Genomic DNA, 25,469 nt, shown 5'->3' on the forward strand with positions numbered 1-25,469 from the left:
TTGCTCTAAACAGAACAGTGAGTATCGAACACTGACATTTTTACTGAAGAACAAATCTGATTAAGTGTTGTTGCACTGCACATTATTGTCCATATTTAACTTGATGAAATATGAGGTCACTTTGGCCACAATGACGTGTGGCTTATTGCCCGTCAATGCTCTTACAAACCACCCACTTCCACTTCTTTATTTAAAGCAGGTTTTGCCGGCATTAGAAAAATAAAGGAATCACTCTTTTTTTGCATGACATAGACAGAAACACTGACCACTGGCAGATAACCTAAAATATTTGTCTGGAAAATGTGGAAATGACCACTGCCAAGAAGCAGCTGACAACACAGTGTTTTCTGAAATTCAGCATTCAATACTGGAAACAATGACAAAATGAAAATATGACTTAATCCAACTGGAGTTGATGGTGGAAGTTGTCTACTGGTTCACCTTGGAGATTTTAATGTCGGCTCAGTTACTAATGTTAACTTTGTGGCACAGTCTGAGTGCAGGGATATGGTGGTGATACATTTATATGTGTAGGTATTGATATCCCCAGAAGTTCAAGATGAGATCAAAAATATTAAAATTTTACATAGAAACTGTAATAAATAAATATAAACAAATACAATTTTTTTTTATTGTTTACACATACAGTATATACGTATATTTATTTGGTATATAATATAACAAGACATAACAGACACAAAGAAACTGGATACGAATTTGGAAAATTATTTTGACAGCCACATGTCCAGACCACGGGAAGCTTGGAGCTGCTAAGTGTGTCATTACTGGGTGTCAGATGTGTCATTCAGTGGCACGTCCAACTGCTTCCAGAACCCCCAGATGTACTCCCTTTATCATCCGCAAGAGTCGATATAACCTCTGTAAAAGGCTTGTCACTCTATTGTGCAATAATTCTTTTTCATCTCTTTAAAATTAAACTATAATTTTGGAATGTAGAAAATATATCAAGGGCAGAGTCTTCAAATGTACCTCAACTGTCATACAGTTAAGTGAGGTAAAAAGTACAAATTAACTGGATAATGGCCTGAATTCACCTGTTCACATGGACAACACATCTACAAAAAGTATTGCTAATAATTAGCAAATATTTGTAGCATTTATAAATACATATTCACTCCATACATCTAAATATAGTAGTAATCACTCCTACTGTAATTGGCATTGCAATCAACCTGAACTATATGTAATTGCATAATGAGTCACATTGATCGCCCACGTGAGTTTATTTTTCGCCCCGACCTTTCACATGGAGCTCCTGGTGTTCTCATTTGCTCGTGATTCATACATTTATATCTGGTATTTTGTTTGCCATTGATCCTATTTTGAGCTAAATCAATAACTCAGAGCCCAATTCTTGACCTTTCAAACTTTGAGTTAAACCAGGGGTCAGACTGTCAATGTTTATTGTGGTTCTTTGGGAAGATAAGCTGGTGACAGGGTGGCTTATCGCTGCTGAAATATTAATACAGAGAGACAAGTGTTGGGAAGTGGTCACGCAGACAGCAGGGGTGACTTGTTGGCGGAAGGACAAGAGACAGACATGGGGCGACAGGACAGGGGTTTATACTGAAAGTAGATGTAATCTTCTAAGTGCAGGTAAAAACAAATATGTCCTCAGAGCAACCGAGAGGAGAATGGTGATGTAATATTAATCAGCAACAGTAGTATATAAAGACACTTTTCTCGTGTCTAAAAAGAAAACCCCACTTACCCTCCTATTTCACATCTCTCTCTTTCTTTCCAGGGAATTTGGCCCGTCCTGACCCAACATTAGTGAGGCACTTTTTTTTAACAGGAGTAATTTTGTTTGTTTTATGGCTTGAATCGAATAGAGAGGTGTCGTTCATCTTTTTCCAATAGTAGAAAACATCATGGGGTTGATTTAATTCTATTCAATTAAGAATTCAAGAAATCTCTTACAGAAGTCAACTTGGGGCATTTCTCACAGTTTTTCACAATTTTTTAGAAGAATTATCAAGTGAGAAATAATCACTCGCTCTTTTGTTTGTGAATGTTACTCAATACTTTTTGGTGAATTGTTGTATACACTGTTGTCTGCAACGGTAACAATTGAAGCTGTACCATTTCATAATGGCAAAATATGGAGGATGTAGATGTGGGATACAATCTGAAATGAAAACCAGCAACTGAAATGTGTTTTGGATGGACCGACATGATACTAGCTCTAGCACAGCGGTGCTTTGAGCTCAATGCAAAGTTCAGAATGCTAACATGCTTTTAAGTATTGGTAGATTGTGTGGGATTGGGACACTTACATTGTTAAACAGTATGACTTTGACAAATCAGTTAATTTCCCAATTAGACAGTAAAGTATTTGTAACAGTTAGATAAAGCAATTAAGTCTGAAATGAGCTAATGTCATCATGCACAATTCAGGTTTGACCGGGAGTCAAGTGGCCCAGTGGAACAACTCAACCATAACAGGTTAAAGGTGGAGACTAATGAACTAGAACCTTCATTCTCATCAGGTTATCTCCTCATTAGTGGTTAGCTGAAAATATCGATAATTTAAAAAAAACATAAACTAAAAACCCATCTTTTTAGTCTGGCTATTATGTAGTATCTTATTTTTATTTAGCATTTATTTACTACACATTTTTATACTGCTTACAATTTATTAACTTTTATCACTATTTTCCTCCATTTTATCTACAATTTATTGTTTTTTTTTGTCACATTTTACAAGTTCAAGTCTTATTATTTTATAATTATGTTTTAATATTTTTAAACAGTTTCAATTATTTTTGGTATTTTTGTATCTAATTATAATTATCTTATTTTCTTCATTTGTTATTGTTATTTTATTGACTGTTTATTATTCTTTTATCATTTTAATTCATAATGTATTGCTTAGCCTGCATTGCAAATCAATATGATCCATTGTTGCTTCATTCCTATATTGCGATCAATGTAAACCACTTGGAACTACATGTGATGACTTCTATGAAAGGTGAATGAATGAATACATTTTGATTGATTCATTGATTGATCTCTTACTGCTCTCCTTCCTCTGTCTCTACATTCCAGTAAAGGCCAGTGGCTGCCATGCTCTCATCATGAAGAGCATTGCAGGTCTATCACACTCACTGGGGGTGTCAGGGCCGATAAATAGATTCACCTCTAATTGGAGGGATGTTTGGTATGATTATCAAGTGAGAGCAGGAGCGAGGCTGAGCAAATGATGGGAAAATTAAAGACTTTAATTGAATGTCAGTGGGAAGCTGCAGGCTGCGTTGAACCTCGTTTAATGAGACGTAGGCAGCCGAAAGCCGCCCCTCCCAGGATGGCAGGGAGGGGGACCAGGGTGCAGACTGGGTTGGGGGGGGGGGGGGGGGGGGTTGGCTGGGGTTGCTCCACTGTCCGGGAGTACTGCCCAAATGATGTCCTCATATCAAGGCATTATGTAATGTGCCTTTCAGTGATGTTTAGTCAGCCTTATAAACCGAGAGCCCTGCCAACGAGTGCAACAGCTGACACGCCAGCTGTGCGCATGTGTGTACATGTGTTTACGCACATGTTGGTTCAAGGTGTGTAGTTATTTTCGCCTGGATGGCCTCAGAATCAATGTGCCTCCTTTCTAGGGCAGGTATGGATTTTTCTTTGACCTCTGACTTTTTATCTTTTGACTTTGCTGATGAGACCACGAAAGAAAACTGATCAATTGAGAGTGACTGGTTTAAAGATGCTGAATTATTCTGCAGGATAGCACGAGAGAATGAACTTCGTTTTGTAAAAAAAAAACACCTGCCTTTTTATACTGTTTATTTCTCTCCCTCTTTTCAAACATTAACACTCTTTTAAACATCATTCAAAATCAGTCAATTCCATTTACACAAATGTTCCTCAAGGGGGCTTTGCAATCAGTAAAACGGAAGATGCATTCCTCTTCTAAGGTTGCAAATGACAATTTTCATTATCCATTTATCTATTTACTAGAGCCCAGGGTGACACTTTCAAATTGCTTGTTTTTTTCATCTGACCAACAGTCCAAAACAAAAACACATTTGAATTAAATTTTTATAAAACTGGAAAAAACCCTGCAAAATGTTGGACATCATAAATCTGGTACCAGTGCATGTACGTGACTTGTCACATCGATTGAACATCCAAACATTCAAATTAAACATTACCAAATAAATCCTCTGAGTCAATTAATTAATAGATTTATTTTTTCATTATTGCGAGGCTTCCTATGGGGTTGAGGTGCCGATGACTAACTGTTAAGGTTTTCTTCCAGCTACGTGTCATTCATTCATAATCTCTGGAGAGAGAGATTATCAGACCTCATTTCCTGTCCACTCTCAGTTATTAACAAAAAGCATAAAGATGCACCAAAGCCATGAAATTAAAAACACGCTGCACTGAGAAGCACGATGCACTGAGAAGCTCGATATGAACCCCCAGGCTACTTTCTATCGAACTAGTTAATCACCATCGATGCATCTTTCACAAACCCGGCAGGAAAGGCCTTATAAGGTAAAGATAAGGTTTTGTAACTTTGCTGCGAGGTCCAACATCTTCCTCCAGCTTAGTGAGAGTCATACTTGGTGCCTGGTGACGTGCATCTATTTTTTCCTCTCCCAAACTTTGGGCCCGAGCGCCCACTTTATCCGAGTGTCTTTGCCTATCACCGAGGACACGTTTCAAGGAGGGATGCCATCAAAATCCAAGCACTGCTTCCTCTGAGAGGGGATGAGGCAGAGCAAATACACTCTGACACTTATTATGTCTGCTGGCCTGGCCCTCTTTCTACGTGACCTGTGTAAAGCCTCAGAGAAGAGTCACCGCAGCTTTAGAGATTATATTGCATATTGTAAGGACTTTTTTTGGCAATAAGCGAATGCCATTTTCCAGTGTCACACGATTTACAGTGAAGGTTCCCTCTCTGTTTGGTTAATAAAAATAACGTCTAGTTTTCACATACCTATTGCAAAACAGCAAGAGCATAAATAAAACAACAATAACATCTAAATCTAACCTACTTGTTATTTCTTATTTTACCTCAGACCCGTCAGACGATACTCACTCAAGTTATTTTGGGAGTTATTTTCTCCCTGAACACCCGCGAGGTTCACACCACATCAAAGTTCTGACTTCTCTGTAGACTTTGCAGCCTCCCCGAAAAAAATCGCAGTAATGAGACTCCTTGCTCTCCTGCTCAAATGGCCGGGGGGAGGTCAGAACCTGCCACCGGAATATTTTGCCTGATGGGTGGGTGGCTGTGTGAAGTGGCCCAGGCTCATGTGGATGCATCTGTGATTACGCGGTGAAGGATATACACACAGAGAGCTGAGCAGCCTGCAGCCCTGCAGACCCACAGCTGAGACCAAGCCTTTTATTTCAGAGAGGAAGCCAACCTGAGGATAAAGTATCACACATGCAAAACAAAAAACAGAGCATCATATTAAAGACATTTGTCACCACTGTTAGCAGAGGATAATTGCTACAATAACTTGATGAGTGGGACAACAATCTATTTGGTAACACTTTACAATAAGGGTACATTATTACACTGTTAGTTTATGCTTAGTTACCGCTATTAATGGTTAGCTAATAGGTTAGTTAGCTTATTGTTAATGCCTAATTATTAACAGTTAGTTCATGCTTGGTTAGGCATAAAGTATTCTAAGTAACTAATGCTTACTTAATGGTTAGTTAATGCTAATTTAGCTTTAGCTAAGCATTAATTAACAGTTAATCAATTTATCCTTATTGTAAAGTGTTACCATCTATTTTTAAGACAAAAGCCAACAATTAATTGATCCTTATAGCGAGTACTGGCTGTGTATTCTGACTATTAAAAGTCACCAATGAGCGACACTGTTCCATCATGTTCCTTCATTGAAGTTAATTTTAAGTTTATCCCACATTCACCATCTTTCTGAAATACTTTCATCCACGTGCGTATTCATCCACAGCTGAAAATAGTCCCAGACAAAGGCCCTATTTACTCCTGTTTGAGTAACATTTGCTGAGACCTATAGTGCAATATAGTTGCTGAATATATTGGGACCTGTTTCATCTTCATTGAAAACCAGCTGTTTTGGGACAAGGAGCCATAGAAAGGCTAAGAGAAATGCTGGTCTTTCTGTCGTAATGTTGACGCATACAAATAAATGTAATAAAACCTGTCTTTCCCATTTCAAATAAATATATTGTGGCTGCTATTAGTCATTATTAATTTTGGTTTTGTTATTGTTATCTATACAGTGTATTTCTTATTGAGCCAGTAACCATACCATTTATCTGATAAAGATATGATTTTAAAATGCCTGTTTCCTTGGGCTTTACCTTGCAGAGAGCAGTCTTTAAAAGGCTACATATTTGATCTAAGTGTCATGGATTAATAGACATATTGATCGGGCTGCCGCACTCCAGTTTGTGGAGGGAGGATTTATGCAGGCTCAGTCACGGATGACTTGACTAAACTGGTTATCGAAGCCAGGGCTATTTTTGGCCTGGATCACAGTGTGCAACTTAAGTTTGGCCAGAATCTATCAGTCAATGCCAGAGCAGGTGAGGAGCTGTGCACATGTTGTCGTCAGTCGCAGCAGCATTGGTGGAGGTACGGTTAGGACTTATAGATATGAAGCTTTGCAAAAGTTCAAAGAGGATAACTGAATACTCTTTATTTAGAAAAGTCCTCTCTCTCACTCTGTCTAATTCATGCACTCCAAATTGTTTCTAGCTGTCACCTAGGTCAGCTGACTGTGGGCTTTTCAGTCTTTTAGCCTAAACCTATCATATTCAGCACGTGAGAACATCATTGTGTTGCTGACATGATTTTATAACTGTCTCTCTCTTTCCTTTCAGTTGTCATTACAGGTGAATGGGGGTAGATCGATCTACCCCAGTCACCTTCAATCCACCTCTAATCCTTCTGCAATAGCTTTTAGAGTCTTACTCAACTCAACTGCATCCATCCATCCTGAACAACCCATGGCTTCACTCTCCCCCTCGGATGATATCAAGATGCAGTCTAATTCCCAAACACTATTTTGCAATTCAACCTTTATCATTAGCACATCAATACATCAGTTTGTAAATTTTTTCAACATCTGATTCATTACGTAAGTGTCTCCTGATATAAATATTTAAAGCTATAGTGCGTGACTCTTCTCATATAAATGAATGTCGGTTACATTTGAGTTATCGCCAACTGAGTTGACCTATCATCTCCACAAAACTCTCTCTGTATTTCTCGGTATGGCAGCCTTTTCAAACTGGTGTCGCCCCCTGACAGTGGTGCAGGAGCTCAGAAAAATCAGAAGAAAAGCCCTACAAATACAGTATTTCAGTTGTTGATTCTACTGCTAAGGACAAACCTGTACATTCAGCAGAATAGAAACCATGTGCTATCACCGAAGGCTTACCTTTTGTAGATGCTTGTGTAGGAGTTACGCACTATCTTTAAGGCAGTAAGGATCTGTCCAATGCTTTGTAATGGCATGTTGGAAAATGACAACAAACAAATGTGTGTGTGTGTGTGTGTGTGTGTGTGTGTGTGTGTGTGTGTGTGTGTGTGTGTGTGTGTGTGTGTGTGTGTGTGTGTGTGTGTGTGCAAAAGAAAACATTTGTTGAAGAAGGAATAATCAGTAATATCAATAATAAAGGAATAAACAATCAATAAAATCCGACAAGGACAGTCTTGACCTCTTACAAAACAGAGTGACGTCTCCCAATGACATACAACGCATCAGGGAACCACGGACTGGAAATCAGTGACATTGAAGGTCATCAGATTTGGCCCCAGTTAGACTTTCACTTGACATTTAGTCTTTCTGCGTCAAATCGCCATCATCACATGCTTCTCTTTCGGCCTAAAAACACATTAAATAGTCGCTCCACAGACAACGTTCTTGCTGTGAAAATGCCCGTCAGTGAAAACACAAAATATTTGACCGAGGTTGGGAAGTTAATATGAGGTTTATTTACACTCCATTTCTTGCAAATGGACGGAAAGATAAGGTCTGAAGTTCTAGTTTTTCTTGGAGCTAAAGGAACAGCTGGGTTGTGTAAAAAGTTTTGTGGTGACTCATGTTAAGAGCATTTCTCATTGGCGGGAAAAGTTTCCTTTTAGTGTGAAAAAAACAAAAAAAAAACAGAAGAGAACCCTCTCGCAGCGTTGGATGTGAATGAGTAACGGGGCTATTTACCCCCAGCTGCTCGGCGGAAGCAGCTCAGCAGTGACCAAAACAGTAGTCAGCTTAGTCTCAGAGGAAGTTCTATGACATCCTCCGAAAAGGCAAAGCATTTCATGTAATACCCACTGCAAAGTGACCACCCTGCTATGGGATTCTTTTTTGAGGGGATAAGGTTTTGAGAAGTTAAAGTCAGTGTGGTCATGAAGTATAAATCATGATTAATTTCATCACAATTTAAAATGGCTTGTTTTGAACTACTCAATATAAAACAGAGGAAAGCAGCAAATCCTCACATCTGAGAAAGTGAGATAAGAGAATGATTGGAATGAAAAAAAATCAGACACATCAACACTGTCGGCGTATCTACATGAGGTAAGCCTTCGTCGATTGCGCATGGACATTATTTCTTCTGCTGTCAGTCCAGGTCAACAACTGAAACATTTCCTGGGCACTTCTTGAGCTCCTGCGCCAGTTTGTAAACGCTGCCATACTGAGAAATTCAGAGGGAGTCATGTGGAGCTGATAGGCTTTATCAACTTTATGTCAAATCATTTGGCCATGGCTTGAATGTAAGCGACTTTCCTATGTATGAAAAAGTTACGCACTATAGCTTTAAGTAAAATATGTGGATCATTTCTCCACCAAAGCAGCTAAAAGAAATGCCAAATGCAACAGGGTGAAATGAAAAGTGCACTCAGTATTATTTTGCAATGAGATGAGAGGGAGATAGGTGGATGGATGGATGGTTGGATTGAGGGGGAGGATTCCTCTACTGGGGAGGGAGTGAGGGGAGGGAGGGGTGGTGCTGAATGAACAGCTCCTCGGCTCATAAAGTAATCAGAGAGCTTCACCGCTCCGTCAGAGCAGCACAGCCATGAGCCAGCCGAGCTCCCCGTCCTCCAGACCCGCGCTGACACTCCGCCCGTGGCCCTGACACACACCACACCCCCGCCCGCCAGCCCGCCACCATGAAGAGGCAAAACGTGAGGACCCTCGCCCTCATCATCTGCACCTTCACCTACCTGATAGTCGGCGCCGCGATCTTCGACGCGATGGAATCCCGTATGGAGACGAGCCAGCGCGGGGAGCTTGGCCTGAGGAAAGCGGAGCTGCTCAGGACCTTCAACTTGTCCACGGAGGACTTTGACGAGCTGGAGAAGGTGGTGCTGCAGCTCAAGCCGCACAAAGCCGGCGTGCAGTGGAAATTCGCCGGCTCTTTTTACTTCGCCATCACCGTGATCACGACAATAGGTAAGAGACGCTCATCACTGGGAGAACTTTGAAAGTTGATGTGTCTGTTTTTTATTTGACACTAACATCCCAACAACGACACAGACCCCACATCCTAAGGGAACTATTGGAGCCGATACCATAATAGAATTCTAGGTCTTGGTGGATTTTCTTACTTCAAACCGAACTTAGCACTAGGTTCAACAGGTGAAAAGTGATATAGGATGTGGAGGATGTGCTCAGATCATCATCATTTGATGTTAAAAATCCTGCATTGAAAATGAAGTCAAAGTATGCTACATAAGCATTTTAGCAAAATATACTTACATAATCAAAAGTTCATAATGCTGAAAAATGCTGTTTTATTATGACATATTGTTTCATGGTTACTGATACATTCAGCTTTCTGCTGTTCTACATGTAGGAAATATGAACTGGGTAGTTCAATCTATAAAAAAAGACATCCTATTTACTTATATCATCATATGTGTGAGTAAAATCTCAAATGTGCAGAGGAACCAATCACTGCAGTCTGGTAGTGCATGGAATAGAAAAAGGCAATGCTTCCCTCTGGAGTAGAAGAAGGATCAAACCATGGATTCTCAAGGGCTTTACTTAGTTACATCTGGAGGCAAAGAAAAGGTGTACCATATACTAAGAATATGTTTATTTTAATAACATAAAAAGTTACACCACTAAGTCATTATTTAACTTCATATTTACATGATTACCACCTGATCAGTATTAAAGTAAAGACGGTTAAAAATACAATTAATGAGATCATCTATTGAACAGAAGAGTCTTTTTTTCTGTATCAGCCCGAGGTGTTGCTGGCAGCTTGAAACCTCGTTACTGCAGCATAAACATGGTGTGTGTGTTGCTTCACACTTAAACCCAACTCACACTTCTGCTCTACAAACAGGTTGTCATCAGAACCTCTTTATACATGAGCGATTCATTAAAATTGCAGCGTTGAAAAGGGTCTCGCCTCAAAGTCCAAAATCTGCAGAATGAGTGAAGGACAATTAAAGATGAGCTTCATTTTAAATATATGAAATCCTGCTGCTCCTAGCTGAAGGCTGTCTTGAGAGATTCATGTGCCTCATTCTCGTGCTCTCTGCTGATTTCTGCTTCAAAAATGCCCTCAAAACATTTAAAAGTTCAGCTGTTTGTACAACAGTCTGCCTGTAACTCCAAAGCTAAAAAAATCAACAAAAAAAAAATCAATAAAAGCTAAAAAATTAAATAAAAGACACTACAGGTCAATGGCACTTTCAATTGTCCTGCATTGGTGATGTGCTTTGGTATAGTGTAACAGGTAAAGCCATATTAATAATGTCATGATGTCAGTTATGCAGCTTGCTAGCATTAGCCAACACTAGCAGCTATAAGCTACTGGTCATAACAGAGCAGGTAAGACTGTACAAGCAAAACATGTGAGAGCATTGACAGGAGAAATGGTGCATTTTATTGACGGAAAAATTTGAAGTTTCATTGGTAGGAGGGAGATTGTCTCTATTTAACATCTTGTTTCCAACTCCCTAAAAGCCTTCATTATCAACATGTTCTATGTGGTCAGTTCCTTGTGGTATTTAGTAACAACAGGGGCAGTTGTCAGTGGTGACCTGTGTGACTTGTAACCCCATCAGATGCAGGGAAACTAATTGCAGACCAACCCAACCCCGGGTGTCTGTAACCACATTCTGTAATTGTGAGCCCAGAGGCTGCTCCAAACACAGTGATTGGCGTGCCAGCCTGCCATTAAGTATTAATGACAACACCAAACCTTCACTGTTCCGCTGGCCTCCTGGCACACAGCATCATCACTGTAGATACTGTGCTGTGTGCACACAATATAACACAGCCTTGACTTACAGTGAAGTCCAATGAGCAACAGTATCTCATTTGTTAAGCTTCTGCTACTGTACATCTGCACCAAGGTTGGGGTTTATTAAAAAATATTTGATGATAAAAAAAGAGGCCAAGAGAAGACCATTTCTGTAACTGACCAACATTTGAAATTAGACCCTATCGATTCCTGTCATCTTTCTTGATAATTAAAGTCATTTTAGAATTGAGGACTGAGGACATTCAAATGGAACACAGGACACCCCCCAAAGCACCAGAGAGCTAAAGTTCTCTGTATGAAGAATCAAGTGTCTAGAAAGAGTTTTAAAAAAGCATCAATGAGTCAGCCTGGAGCCGACTATTTAGAAATTCATATACAACACAGCGACTGTTGAGACTACGAGAGCAAATTAGATCCTGGAAATCTATGAATACATATGCACTTCAATTCACATTTCAACACAGGCAGCAGCAGCAGCAGCAGCAACACATGACCTGACCACAGCAATCTCTACTAATGATTAAATATAAGTGTGGAAGGGAGGAGAAGCCGCAATCAGTCATCACTTTCCTAAGAGCAGAGGGGAGGAGGAATCCACGGTGTCCATTTACCCAGAAACAGCGAGGGTGGAGAGGGCTGTGAGACACATCACAAGTGGAAAATAAAATTGAGCTTTAAGCGGAGGGTGGGAGGGGGGTGGGGGGGTCATGGCTTGTTTTCGAGATGGCGGGAGTCAACCACCTCCAGGGGGCGCCCATCCTGTCATTGCCACGTCAGTGCATGTGACTGTACATAGCGCCCGTCGGGCTGCAGTTCAAGGTCATCCAGACGTTGTAGAGGAAAAATACACAACATTAAGAAAGAAAAAAAAAACACAAATAAGACATGGCTCAAATCATCTGTGTGTTATCTATGGCGGCGAAAGCTGGAACATGTAAATGGCGTTGTGTTGTTCTTCACGGGCAGCAGGCGCGTGTGTGGGTGTTTCTTTTTAACACGTGTTGACATAGTGTTGCCTTTGTGTATTACGCAATATCATATCACCGTGTGTTTGTATAAGCTGATTCACATAGGACCAGTTCTCACACACGCACACGCACACAGACAGACAAACACACACATACACAGACACACACACAGACAAACACACAGACAAACACACACACACACGCACGCACGCAAGCATGCACACACACACACACACACACACACACACGCATGCATGCATGGACGCACGCACACACACACACACACACACACACACACACACACACACACACACACACACACACACACACACACTCATACATACATATTTTTCATCACTCACTTGATGAGGCGAGTCTTTTCTTCCATAGCAGTGCAGTGGTGATGGAGCTGCTTACAGTAATCGAAAGAATAGCATGAATACCATTTCAATATATCTTGCCCAAAACAGAACTTTACCGTACCATAGCCATGCAGCTTATTTGTCCAATTCAAATGAGTGCAATTGCAGGTATCCTTTTCTTGACCTTTTTGCAGTGTGGTGAAAAGTAAGAATGTAGCAATATTGATGGACGACGGATGTTGTTCATGCCCTGTTTACACCTCTAATTACCTAACTAACCCATACCATATCTTAACAAATCATTGCATTTACCTAAACCACCATTTTTCTCTTACTGTAAGTATTAACCATATCCAGATATTGCAGAAAGTCCAATAGTCCAATCATGATGTTCTTCTGATAAGATATTGTTGTTTATGTTCGTGAGTATTACAGTATTTTTACGGCAGGGAACTTAAAGGGCCAGTTCATACAACAACAACAAAAAAAGAAGAAAGAAAGAGTATCTGGGTTATCTCTGGTAGTGATAGTCTAGTAGCCAAGTAGAAAGTTTAGATTGTATCTGTCAAGGTTTGTAGGTATCTGGTCGATAGAGCATGTGTGGAAAGACAAGTTCAGTTTATTTAATTCACCTACATTGTACTAGGGAGTCACGAGTCACAAAATAACTTACCAATCAGTAAGATATCACCAGTATGTTGTGTGTGTAATTTGAGTGAACTCAACCATTAACTTTATCTGATCTACTTCTTTGAAGTTGTAAAGAATAATGTGGCAAAATAAAAATAAACGATTTGAATGGTGACCTATTGCCTAATATCTTATCTCTTAAGTAATTAACCTTTGAGTTTGGCTCATAAACAAAACCTTTTTTTATGGAACAGGACCCTTTAAAGTCCCCATATGGTCCTAGTTAGAAAAAAACATTCCTTCCAAATCACCTACTTTGCTTTGCATTTTTATTATTGTGAATCACCTCTTAAATAGTTTTTGTGATGAACGATCATTTGGCTGTTTGCCTCTCGTTGAATCAGTAAACATGAGCTCTGTTTTTGCTTATTGCCAGTAGTCTGGGAACAGGTTATGGAGTGAATACAAAAACATCCAGGGTGTTGCAATATGTGCGAGTTGCTGTAATCCAAAAAAAAGATAGCATCCAGTCAGTGTTTAAGCCACAAACTGGTGACACTTTTCCATCACCTTAAAAATGGCTTGGACCAGGGAGCTGAAGCCCCATCCAGCTCTGGTCTAGGTGCTCTGTCACAACCAGTACATCTGTTGCTAATGTACTGGGCAGCCACCAAGTGTTGGAAGCAAATAAGTGTGTGGACGTGAAGCATGCTGCCGTGGCTAAAAAAGAGCAGACGTGCTCAGCAAACCCCTCTCCCTCAGGGTCAGTGAATCTAATGTTTCTATTTGCGGAACCGACAATGAATAAAATATCTTATATTTTTTTTCCATTTGCATCGCTGACATGGACTTTTGATTGGGCGGCAGGCATGAATCCATTTTCTGCCATTGCATAATTAGAGGGCACATGCTGAATTATTAATGGTAATTACTTGCATTAGTTTCATCATTATTATTCAGTCAGCTTAAGAGGTTAGTGCAGTAAGTGGTTGAGTGCACATAACTCTCACCAGCTATTCCACATGGGGGCCCGTATCATCAGGCAGACAGAGAGGGAGGTGGATACTTCTCAAGAGTGTTGGCATTAGACATTTTTTTTTAAAAGGTGACAAAACCAGTAGATACACAGCTGTAATGAAGTCACCCAGTGATGTATTGGAATAAGTAGAGACATGATGGAGATCCTTCTGGGGACTTTCTGTGTGAAGGCGTGAGGTGAAAAGTGCTTTTTGGTTTTGTATCCCTTGAGTCTTTTGGCGAAAAAGGCTTTGATTTCAACATACACCTACTGTAGAAATAGACTTAAAGAGGACCTATGATGCTTTTTGACTTTTATGACCTATAAACGTTGTTATGATGATTCATAGTCATGCTTAACCATACTAAATTATCAAATAATGACTTACATGCATTTCGACGTATTCCCTGCTGACCGTCTGGGGTGTCTGTGCAGAGCACTAAACACTATTCTAGCCAGTCGAGAAGTCACGTGTTCAGAGCGGTTCAGAGCGGTCTAACCCTTCCGTAACTTCGTGACGTCGCATGTAACTTTGTGACGTCACCACGCGGGTGTTTCCATGTATGGTAATGCTGTCACTTCCCTGTTCGCGTCTGCCTCGCGCCCTTATAGGTCCATGCTCGCGCTTCCCGCCACTGAAAGTGTTCCGGAAGGAAGGTAACCAATCACAACGGAGTGGGGTTTGCAGGAGGGGGGAGGGGAGCGGAGATCCCCGAAGCACAGGCGGAGTGAGCGGAGATTGCCGAAGCACACACACTCAAGTGTTGACAGGACGTGCTGGATCGCCAAAATAAGAGAAAGAGCTTCCCGAAAATCTACATAGTTTTTTGTGATGTGATTCGTGTCAGGTTGCTCTATAGCAGTGTAAAACAAGAAATTAAGACCAGAAAAGTAGTATAACAGGTCCTCTTTAAGTGTGCTTCAGTTTAGCTTTCATCTAGTATTAAAACATAGAACAGAATGAAATGTTTCTTACAGGTTTATCAATCAGTTTTTCTGTTTTCATTTTGTTGGACTTTGGTGATACTATTGACTTCTCATTAAGCATCACGATGAATTTCACATGGGGTATTGAGCTAAATATGTCTACAACTACTCTATATGGATTTCAATGAAATGTGTAACAAAAAATCATGCTCAGTATGCTTTGCAATCGTTTTTATGTTCCTGTAAATTTTCATCTGGCGCCATTATCAAGTTTAGGTCTAGTGCTAATTGTCAAACATAAGCATGCTAACATGCTCAACTAGTATGGTAAACATGTTTCCCATTACACACGCTTCATGTATGCGGAGGCATGTTGCCACACTAGCATTACCATTTACCTTAAAACACCAAAACAGCTCGCTCAACGTTACATGTTTTTGTTTCACCGTGCAGTTCGTCAAGCGCTTGGCTAGAAGAAAACTGTAATTTTAACAAAAAATTGTGGAAATTATTTATTTTTACTCCATTAAACTTAATTCTTTGTAATATCAGCAGTTCTCTCATAGGGACACCTAACAAAAGACAGTGTTTCAAATAGCTCTAAAATGACAAAACAAAAGTGAAAAAAACACTTAAAGCATCCTTTACGTAATGATTCATTGTGAGTGAACGGTTTATAATCAACTCTGTTTACACTATAATTGAATTGGGAGTTGAATTGATACTTGCTGCAGAGCTGCTGCTGTTTTTAAGAGATTTGGAAGATAAGGTGACCGTAACTCTCACTGGTGCCTGCATAAAAACCTTGAAACAGGGCAAATGACCTTGCATAACACTGTGTCATGCTCTGCGGTGAGGCGCTGCTCTCCTCACTCATCATGCACAGAAGAAAGACATATTTATTGCGAGTGTATTTTCTGAAGTTACACAACAGGTCGTAAGGGCCCCACAAGTCACATATGTTCGCATGCATTATGAGTTGGCATTGTGTTCATTGAGAAAAAGCACTGGGTTCACAGTCTTTGAGCCAGTGCTTGTGCAGGTCTGTCATTTAAAATTTGGAGAGAGCTCGAAGGACGTCTAAGCTTGTTTTATTTGCCCTGCTCTGTGTCACTACGGTTACAAATCACCAACTTCCAAAACAAAGAAGTGTGCAGCTGAATAAAAACACACAGGCTTTGTTTAGAGAAGAGGTCAGGGATGGAAGGTATCCAGTGTTGTTATGTTTTGAAATGATCACGATTGGCCCTTTCCCTTATCAAAGCAATTATTTTAACCCAGACCGTGACACCAACCCTTAACCATGGCAACCGTCGTTACATCATGCAAACAGTGATTTGAAATGCTTTTGGAAGAAACAGACAAATTCATTTTGCAATTTATGATCAGACAACAACCCCAAAGTTTTGCAGAGGGATTTTGTGTATTCATTTTGAGAACTATCCAACAAGAAAACTCATTAAGATACATTTCCACAATCTATCTTACAATTCAAAAAGTAAATAGATTTCTTGTTACAGAAAAATGTTGTTGCCCCTCTTTTGTTGTTTCCCATCTTTGAGCCCCTCATGCTTATCTATCATCTCCTTGTCAATACAGTCTGTAATGACTTTTTCTGTGTTTGGCCCTTTGGTTGAGTTAATCAAAACAATATAGCTGCATAGTCATAGTCTCCAGTATGAGCCATGTTTGCATTCCTACTCTAAAAATACAATATGTCATCATGTAAAAGCAAAATGGGAGGTTGCAGCAGCTCAGAGAGATTGAATGTTTTAGAACCCCTGCCAGAAAGACAACTTCAGCTGACTCCGTTTTGATTGCGTTTGAATGTTGCACTGCTGATTTCTAACAGACTTATAATGACGGAGACCGAAAATTTGCTGTCAGGAAACTATTAACATTGTTAACTTCAACTTAAACATCTGTCTTCACACTGTGGTCAGTGTCAAGACATACACTATTAGTGGTGGAACATGTGACGCCTGCTGACTTCTCATCATGTATTGGTTAAAGCTATATTGCGTAACCTTTTGCAAATTATTTGACACAAAGTTGATTAAGCCTATCATCTCCACAAAACCCTCCTTGTGTTTCTAAGTATGGCAGTGTTATAAACTGGTGTCACCCACTCGACACTGGCACAAGAACTGGAAGCGCCCACAAAATGTTTTAGTTGTTGATTATACTGTATTGCTCAGGAAAAACCTAACTGGGCATAAGTAGGCATAAAATCCATGTACCATCACCGTAGGCTTACAGTACCTCATGTAGATGCGCCGACAGTGTTGTTTTGATTACTCATAATTCTTCATGGGGGCAAAAAAAAGTTACACACTATAGCTTTAAGGTTCCCAACTGATTAGTTTTATTTATCAGATATTTTTGGACTCAAAGCTTCACAAAAACTCACCTGTATAAGCTATCATCTGTATAACTTCTTGCTCTCCATTCCCCAAAATTCTTGCTGAATTATATACGACAAGGTTTCAAAAAGAGTTATCTCATCTGCTATCACATGACGTCATAGAAAGTGTAACTTTCAAGGAAATTCTGCTTAGCTGTTGGTATGATGGCCTGTTTCTGAGTTTACCAAGTGGATCTCAATGAGCAAGATATCAGTAAATTGGATTTGAATAGTTTCTATGTTTCGAGCTTGTAGTTTCCACACTAAAGTCATTGGGTAGGTAGGGTAAATATTACATAGCCACCAGGGAGAGTAAAACACACCAAAACTCTGCCTTTGTATACATAATTAGACGCAAACAAATCCTTTTGTGTATTTAATGGATCTGTGATTTCCATTGGGTTATTATTAAATCAAATTATCAAATTTGTCCGATCACTGGCCCCGTAGCTGTATGTTCAAACAGAGAGAGAGAGAGAGAGAGACATCCACAGCTATTAATGTCTGAGAGAGAGTTTGTTGCTGTTCTGGATCTGAAGGAGCAGCGTCTGAGAAAGTTGATAGAAGTGACTCTCATTGCTGCTGCTGCTCCGTTCACATGGCCAGCCAATGTTTACCTATTGTACGTCTGCTTTATGCTCCACTGCCTCAATGGAAAGTTGAATGCTTGCCTGACTCCCTAAACAAAACAAAACATGACGTTGTATTTATTAGACTTCATAATCTGGTGGGGGCTGGCTGGAGTTTAACCAAATAAAATAGTATACAGTAGTGAGAGATCCGAGTCTCTTTTCGCTTGACGTTCCCCTACTGATTATCTTCCACTGTATAAATATACACTGGCTGACGTGTGAAGTCTCAGCTATGCTCGTGTGAGGTTTATTTGATCAGAAATTACAGAGCCCCTCGTCTCAGCTGTATTTTGTTCTTGCTCTGAATGGAAGACTTTTTGAAAACCGTATGTCCTGGAACATTGAATTATGTGGCTCTTTGCAAGCCAGAGCTTTTAGTGAGGGGCTTGACACAGCCGCTCAATTAATGAACTAATCCCTTCCAGTGGAAATTTGAGATTAACTGAGATGTGTGTCGCGGCGCTTCTGACACTTAAATGTGTTAGAGAACTCCATCAGCACTGTGACAGTGTGAAGGAAATATACTGTCTCAGTAAGTATGAGAAAGAATTAGTAGAATTACAGCTTTTAAAGGATATTTCTTGTGTTATTCCATATCCCATGGAAAATACTGAAACCAACACTGTGTTCTCACTCAACACTGACCAGCTTATATATTGTATTTTGTCTGAAACATTTGGTTTACACACTAAAGACGTACATCTTTAAAAATGAGTCACAAATATGTTGTTTCATTTTGTTTAAGTAAACAATTTTGTTAAACAGTTTGGCACTGTCATTTTTTAGGAGACATTACTTGAACGAGTGTAAACGGGTCTTTTGTTATGGACTATTTTTAGCAGCAGATTAACACACATTTGCAGGTCTAGTGAGTATTCATGGAAACAGAATGGCGTATGTGGGATTACCTCCAAAAATAATTTATAACGCCCATGATTATAGTTATGGAAGATACATATATGGAGCTCTTTGGCATAGACTAATATCAGCCTTTGACGACATAAACAGTAATTGCTATTATGATCAATTCATTTCATGGGAGAAGACAATAAGAACAACATAGAATAACACCAGACTTACCCTACACAATGGATAACAATATTCATTTGGTCTTTATACAGTATGTGTGCATGATATGTTATTTGAAAAACATTGAGGTCAGTCAAAACCTTTTTTCTCCGGCTCAGATCATGGCTGGCTGGCTGACTTGAGGCCCAAAGGGAAAACGTGATACGAAATGTGCACCTCTGTGCAGAGCACACTGAAAGTGTCATCGAATGCGGCTGTTTCTCTTCCCTTGACCTGAAAAGGAAAGGTATTGGAAACTTGTTCGGTGTGCAGACAGTTTCAGTTTGGATGTGATTCCAGGAACAATGCTCTTAATAAGGCTGTGTGGCTATTGTGTGTTGCAGAGAGGACAAGCTTTACAGGAAGAGATCAGGGTTCCTTCCTATACACCTTTTTTTTCTACGGATTGTGTTGCCAAATGAGAAAGCCCTTTCACCGAAATGATATGATTTGGTGGGTAAAACATGGTTTTGAGGCAGCTTGTGATCATTTGTACAATTTAAGATGTTTTGGCTGCTCAAAATGAGTCTTCTTTCTATTGATTGACTCCTCTTTCAAACATTAATGTGATAATAATTTTACATGCTGGTCACATCTCACTTGAAAGTCAGGACAGCAATCCTTCTGGGTCAGACATGATAATGTTTGTGTCTGACATGAATGACGTCAGATTAGCGTAGAGATGAAATGTGTGTCTGGTAATGTGACACCTTCAAAGATCACTTTGAAATAAATCTTTGAAAAATTAATAGGCAGTATAATATAAACTACGAATCACTATGATAGGGCCAATTTCAAGTCCTTGAGGAGATTATTTTCCAATCACATCATCAGTGTAAAATATTTTATGTTATTATTTTTAAAGAGGTTGAAATACCTTCATTTATAATCTCTCCATATAGTTTCATCCATGTGTGAACAAATCAGCAACCTTTAACTAACCTGTTCTAACCTTTCACTATGAAATCGGTGCGGAAATGTATTGGAATGTATAGGAGCAGCAGTGGTGAGCGTACATCGCAATGGCAATCACAATGGTCATTACGTTTTCAACAGACGCAAAAGAACGTTTTAAAATTCCATTACTGATGCACCGTTTTTCTTCCTTATCACACCATAACTACATATCATTTGAGGAAGCAGCTTTTCTTCTAAATGTGCTATCAAGGCTGAACATAAGAAACATAAAAAGACTTCCATGTTCAAATGATGAAAAAAGGCATCACTTTAACAGATAGATGTCTTTTTGTGGGTGGTAGAATGGCCTAGACTAGAGGAAGAGGCGCCAACCAGTAACCATGATGTCGCTGGTTCGACCCCTGGCACCGGACAGGAGGGTGTTATTTGTAAAACTAGTGGTGGCTGGTATTACATGTACGGTGCCCACCATCTCTACAATTGTGTCCTTGAGCTAGGCACTTGACCCCAAACTGCTCCAGGGGCGCTGTACTATGGCTGACCCTGCGCTCTGACCCCCTCCAAAGTGCGGTAACTTGAGAGGGAATATGCGAAAAGACAAATTTCAATGTAACAATTGACTAATAAAGTAACTTAACGTAACTTAACTAGAGCTGAAAGGGTTATAGTATCACACAAATAAACGGGGTACTGTTATGTTATCGGGATGTTCTGAAACAACAAACCAAGCATTTCACTCAATCACAACTAGCCTGAAATAAATGTTGCTTGTCAAGTTATTATTGAGTCATACCAATGTGTTACATCTGTTCTTCTGAACCCGCGGACAGCATCTTAAGACCAAAGCTTTGCCTACTTTTTCTGGATGAGTTTGCGGCTGTGATTGAGCAATTCTGTGTCGCTATCCGTGTCACTAGTCAAACTCACGCGTTATGGCGTTCAACAATGTGTCTCTTCAATATGAAATTGAATGCATTTGTTGTCCACGCTGCTTCCTGCTCATTGGCTTCGAGAGCATTGATCTAAAAATCCATACAAGCTTGTTCCATCTAAACTGACTGAAAGGACATGCATGCATTGTGTTTGGCAAATTATTCCCTGAAATTTGAAAGGATGCACTGACAAAAGCATCTAGTCATTTTCTTCAATGATGCTCAAGAGACACGATCTTATGGCCCACACTGAGACGCAAATTGTCTGCGTTCATTTCGTTGAGAGACGTGTGAATGCTGATGGGAAATTTGCACCGAGAGGCTCATCATGTGTGCACGCTGTGTATATGTGTGTCCTTGTATATTTGAACCCCTTTGGATAAACATCAGAACAAACAGGTTATCTTTTATTATCTAAGAAAAAACATCTTCGATAAAAAACACAAATTATTGTTCTGCTGCTTCAAATCAAACTCAAAATACCGGGTAAAGTTTTGTCCATAGGGTGCATTGTGTGGCATAAAGTTTACAACTAGCCCTAAAAAGCAGATCCACAGCTAGTCACAAGACATCAGAGAAATTCTCCCTGAGGAACACACAATGTCATGAAATGCAGCTCTCTCTCTCTCTCTCTCTCTCTCTCTCTCTATCATACACACACACACACACACACACACACACACACACACACACACACACACACACGCCGTCCTTCATCATTACAACCTGAAGTGATTTGCTCACAACTGGCTGGCTCCCAATCCAGCGCAGCATGGGATTGAGTTGAATGCTTTGGTAAACCATGTGTTCTATTAGCTTAACGCATCTCCCATAGGCTCAGAGCACTGGAATGATTCGCTCCTGTAGCATATCACCCAGCATATATACTGTGTCCCCTAGGGGAATTAGTTTTTCCTATTTGTTTCCAGCATCTTCTTAATCTCAACAAGCCAACCTAGATGAAGTGGACCGTCACAAACTAGGGGCCTAATGTTAATAACAATAATAGTAATAGGTGAATCGTGTTTACCCCAGAGGGCTGTGATCAGAGCGCAAGCTTATGAGTGCACATTTAATATCAATACAAAAAAGAAAAAAAATCACACAAAAAACAACCTTGGGCTAAAACAGCAGGCTGCCAACCTCTTTTCTCTGGAATAATCCTAATGTCAGCAGTGATGTGTCCCCATTCACATGCTGTATGTGTGGTGGTCGGAAACAGTGCCAGAGTATTTATTGTTTACAGAAATATATACAGTACCAACGGGTCCTGAAGCCATCCGATTAAAGATACATTTCAAGCATTGCAACTGTTAATCAAACCAATCATCACCTTTGCAATCACCGAGTAACTCTGTCACAATGGAGAAATATTCTAGAAATGTTGTAGATTATGGACAATTCCTCTCATTGTTATTTATGTGCTATGCCAACAGCTGGTGTCAAGAAATAAAGTATTCTAACTTTGCTTCGTATCAAAGCTGAAAGTAAGTGGGCATTTGGACCAGACAGTTCTGCATTTAAAAAATGGCAGTAGCTCAGTCCGTGGGGAAATCATGGGTTGGCTCGGGAACTGGTTCAAGTCCAGAATGGGACCAGACTTGGATTGTGGACTGATATCTGGAGAGGTGCCAGTTCAACCCCTGAGCACTGCCAAACCCCTCACTGCTGCAAATGCACTCGTATGGCAGCTGGATTGCTCAGTAGGAAACACCATTGACAAGACCCTTAATGTTAACTGCCTACTGCCAGTTGTAAGTCACGTTGGATAAAAGTCTCAGCTAGATGACATGTACCGCATGTGTGGGTCTTCCGGGCCAAACTCTTTCTTTTCTTTCCTGTCACAATTTGCCACCATTTTTGTAACTTTCTGAAACCAACAATTTAAGTGTGCAAGGGCCTCTCAAGTTTTCTATTGGTTACTACTATAGTCTTATCTGTTCATATGTGTTGCAGTGACCACAAACATTGCATAAAAGCCAATCAATCATAACAATGAGGGACTATTCTAGTTTGTGATTGTGAGTATACAGATGATTTTATAGTGAAGGCCTCTCGGGTGTAGACAGATAACTCATCTCTTCATGGCGTTGCTGCTTCCCTAGGCCTGTGTCTCTTAGACTGCAGAGTACTAAATCGATGCGTACAAAGAATACGTCTTTTTACTGCGAACGACTGTTCACGGGTTACAGGATAGTTTTTCCACTGTCCAATTTTGGTCAAATTGGATTGATAAAGCCTCTGAGTAATCCAATGTATTTGTTTTTACTAAACTAATGAGGCTGTGAGTGATCCAAAATATAAAGCAGGCAGGGAGCTTTTGAACTCCTTCTTTGGTGCTGGAACAAGAAGACATTTACACTTGCATGCCAGTAAACCTACCAGCTATCATTGCAACATTAAAAAGTAATGGCTTGTGGTATTTATGGTCTTTGGTTTCTGAGCTCTGTGTCACTCATTGGAATTAGAATAAAAAAATGCCAATCCATGGGGGAAAATTCAGGTAGGTTACATACTGTAAGTTCTCACACACGCTTGTCCACCAGGTGTTTGCCCTATATTAACTGACAATAATAACTTCTGTCTGAGCCGCAAGATTATAATGACAGATGTAATGCTATCTTTTTTTTTTTTTAGTTTAATTGCCATCATCTATCTAATGAACATCCGTCTGGAACGTAAGCTTGAGGGAAGTGGCATTTGCGTCTCCTCATTACAGGGGTTTTAGTCTCTGTATAATGTCAATGGAAGTTAACACACCCTTTGGAACAAAAAGTAGCCAATTATACACATTTTCCTGACACCACTGTATAAACAAGATTGACAATAATGGATTCAACTTTTTGTATCAAATGACCTTGGTGCGCCGTCCATTAATCCTAAGTAATATATATTAAAATCACGTTGGTTCTGAGTCAATAAAACTCATCCATCCAGTTCTCCAAGTAGGTTAAAACAAATCGGACAAAGTAGTAACACTCTGCGTGATTTGATTAGAAGATTTCTAGTAACATGAAAAATAGATCACATGTTTGCAGGTAGTATTATCGGCTGAAAGGCACGGAACATTTAATAAATATGTTGTACTTGGAAAAGCAATTTGTATATTGCAGATCATTGCATCTCCATTAGGTCTAATGTTTAGCGTTGAAGCTTTTCCAGACATTCCAATCAAAGTATTATGTGCATGATGTGCAGGACAGTTGAGGCTCTCTTGTGAAACAGCATCAGCATCAGTTTTGCACCAGAAAACTGAAATAATCCGAAAGATTAACAACAGACAACACTGTGTGCAGTACACAAGCGGATCAGGAGCAGCAGGCAGTGCTGTAAGAGGTTCATATAACACCTCAAAAGGATCCATTGCTCAATTTAATTCAAATCTGGTTCTTAAGCCAGGTGCTTAGTCTCATGCATCATATGACATGACATACGATATCTTTAAACTGTGGCAATGAGCCCAGTCAGACAGCTTAGCCAAGACATTGATGGGCACTTATGTCTTTAGTAAAAGGCCATTGTCAAAGGACCACACACATGCCTCGGCTTGTGGGTTTGTGCTTGTGTGTATGTGTATATTCAGTGAGTTTAATATGGGCCTTGTTTTCTGTAACCAACTAATTATCTATCATTATTGACTCATGTACACTTGTTTTTGACTTTAGGTTCAAGCAAAAGCTTAAATCATTCTTTCAGTTAATAGGTCAAGGTTACATTTTCTTGAAATTAGGAGATGAGCTATTAACACATTTCACAAACAGAACTATTAATCAACTATGAATACATGTTCTGTTTATTAATATTCAACAGTTCATTGTAGCATTAGACTTCAATTAGATCTTAGCCGTCGTGAAACTAAAGTTAAAGAGCCATGGCAATAAGAATTCAGAAATGTCTTGACATAACCTGCCTCTGTTATGAGAACAGTTTGACATTTAACAAAGTATGCTTATTCTCATTCTCGCAAAGAGTTAAATGAGAATAATGATACCACTCTTATAATGGCCCTTTATGAAGCTACCTACAGTAATCTATAAGCATAGCTTTGCCTAAATTATGGAAAAGGGGGGCAGTTAGCATGACTTTGTCCAAAGGTAACAAAATCCACCTAGCAGCACCACTCTGAAGCTCATTAATACTAGGGCGCTTTCACACCTAGCGTGTTTGGTTCAAATAAAACAAACTCGGGTTCGTTTCCACCTTATGCGAAGTTGAGAACACAGCAATCACACTCTGGTGCGCACTAACAGTGGACAAAACAAGTGCACTGAGACCTTCCAAACAAACAAACTTTGGTGCTTTCCGTTTGGTGAGAACGTGAGCAGACTAAGTACGAGCCAACTGT

The 25,469-nt window shown here is 39.8% G+C and overlaps 1 protein-coding gene across 1 annotated transcript in view; it reads left to right on the plus strand.

Moving 5' to 3' along the window:
* Window positions 1-9,154: 9,154 nt before the first annotated feature.
* The window catches only part of kcnk3a (potassium channel, subfamily K, member 3a), a gene marked incomplete at both ends in the record, with an annotated part of 28,746 nt that continues 12,431 nt past the window's right edge, over window positions 9,155-25,469 (plus strand). Inside the window, one exon of the mRNA XM_080047418.1 lies at window positions 9,155-9,437. Within this exon, the coding sequence (XP_079903544.1) occupies window positions 9,155-9,437 (283 nt within the window). The remainder of the gene's footprint in view (window positions 9,438-25,469) is intronic.

This window comes from Ammodytes marinus (genome assembly GCF_949987685.1).
Source record: "Ammodytes marinus genome assembly, chromosome: 19".
Lineage (NCBI taxonomy): Eukaryota > Metazoa > Chordata > Actinopteri > Uranoscopiformes > Ammodytidae > Ammodytes > Ammodytes marinus.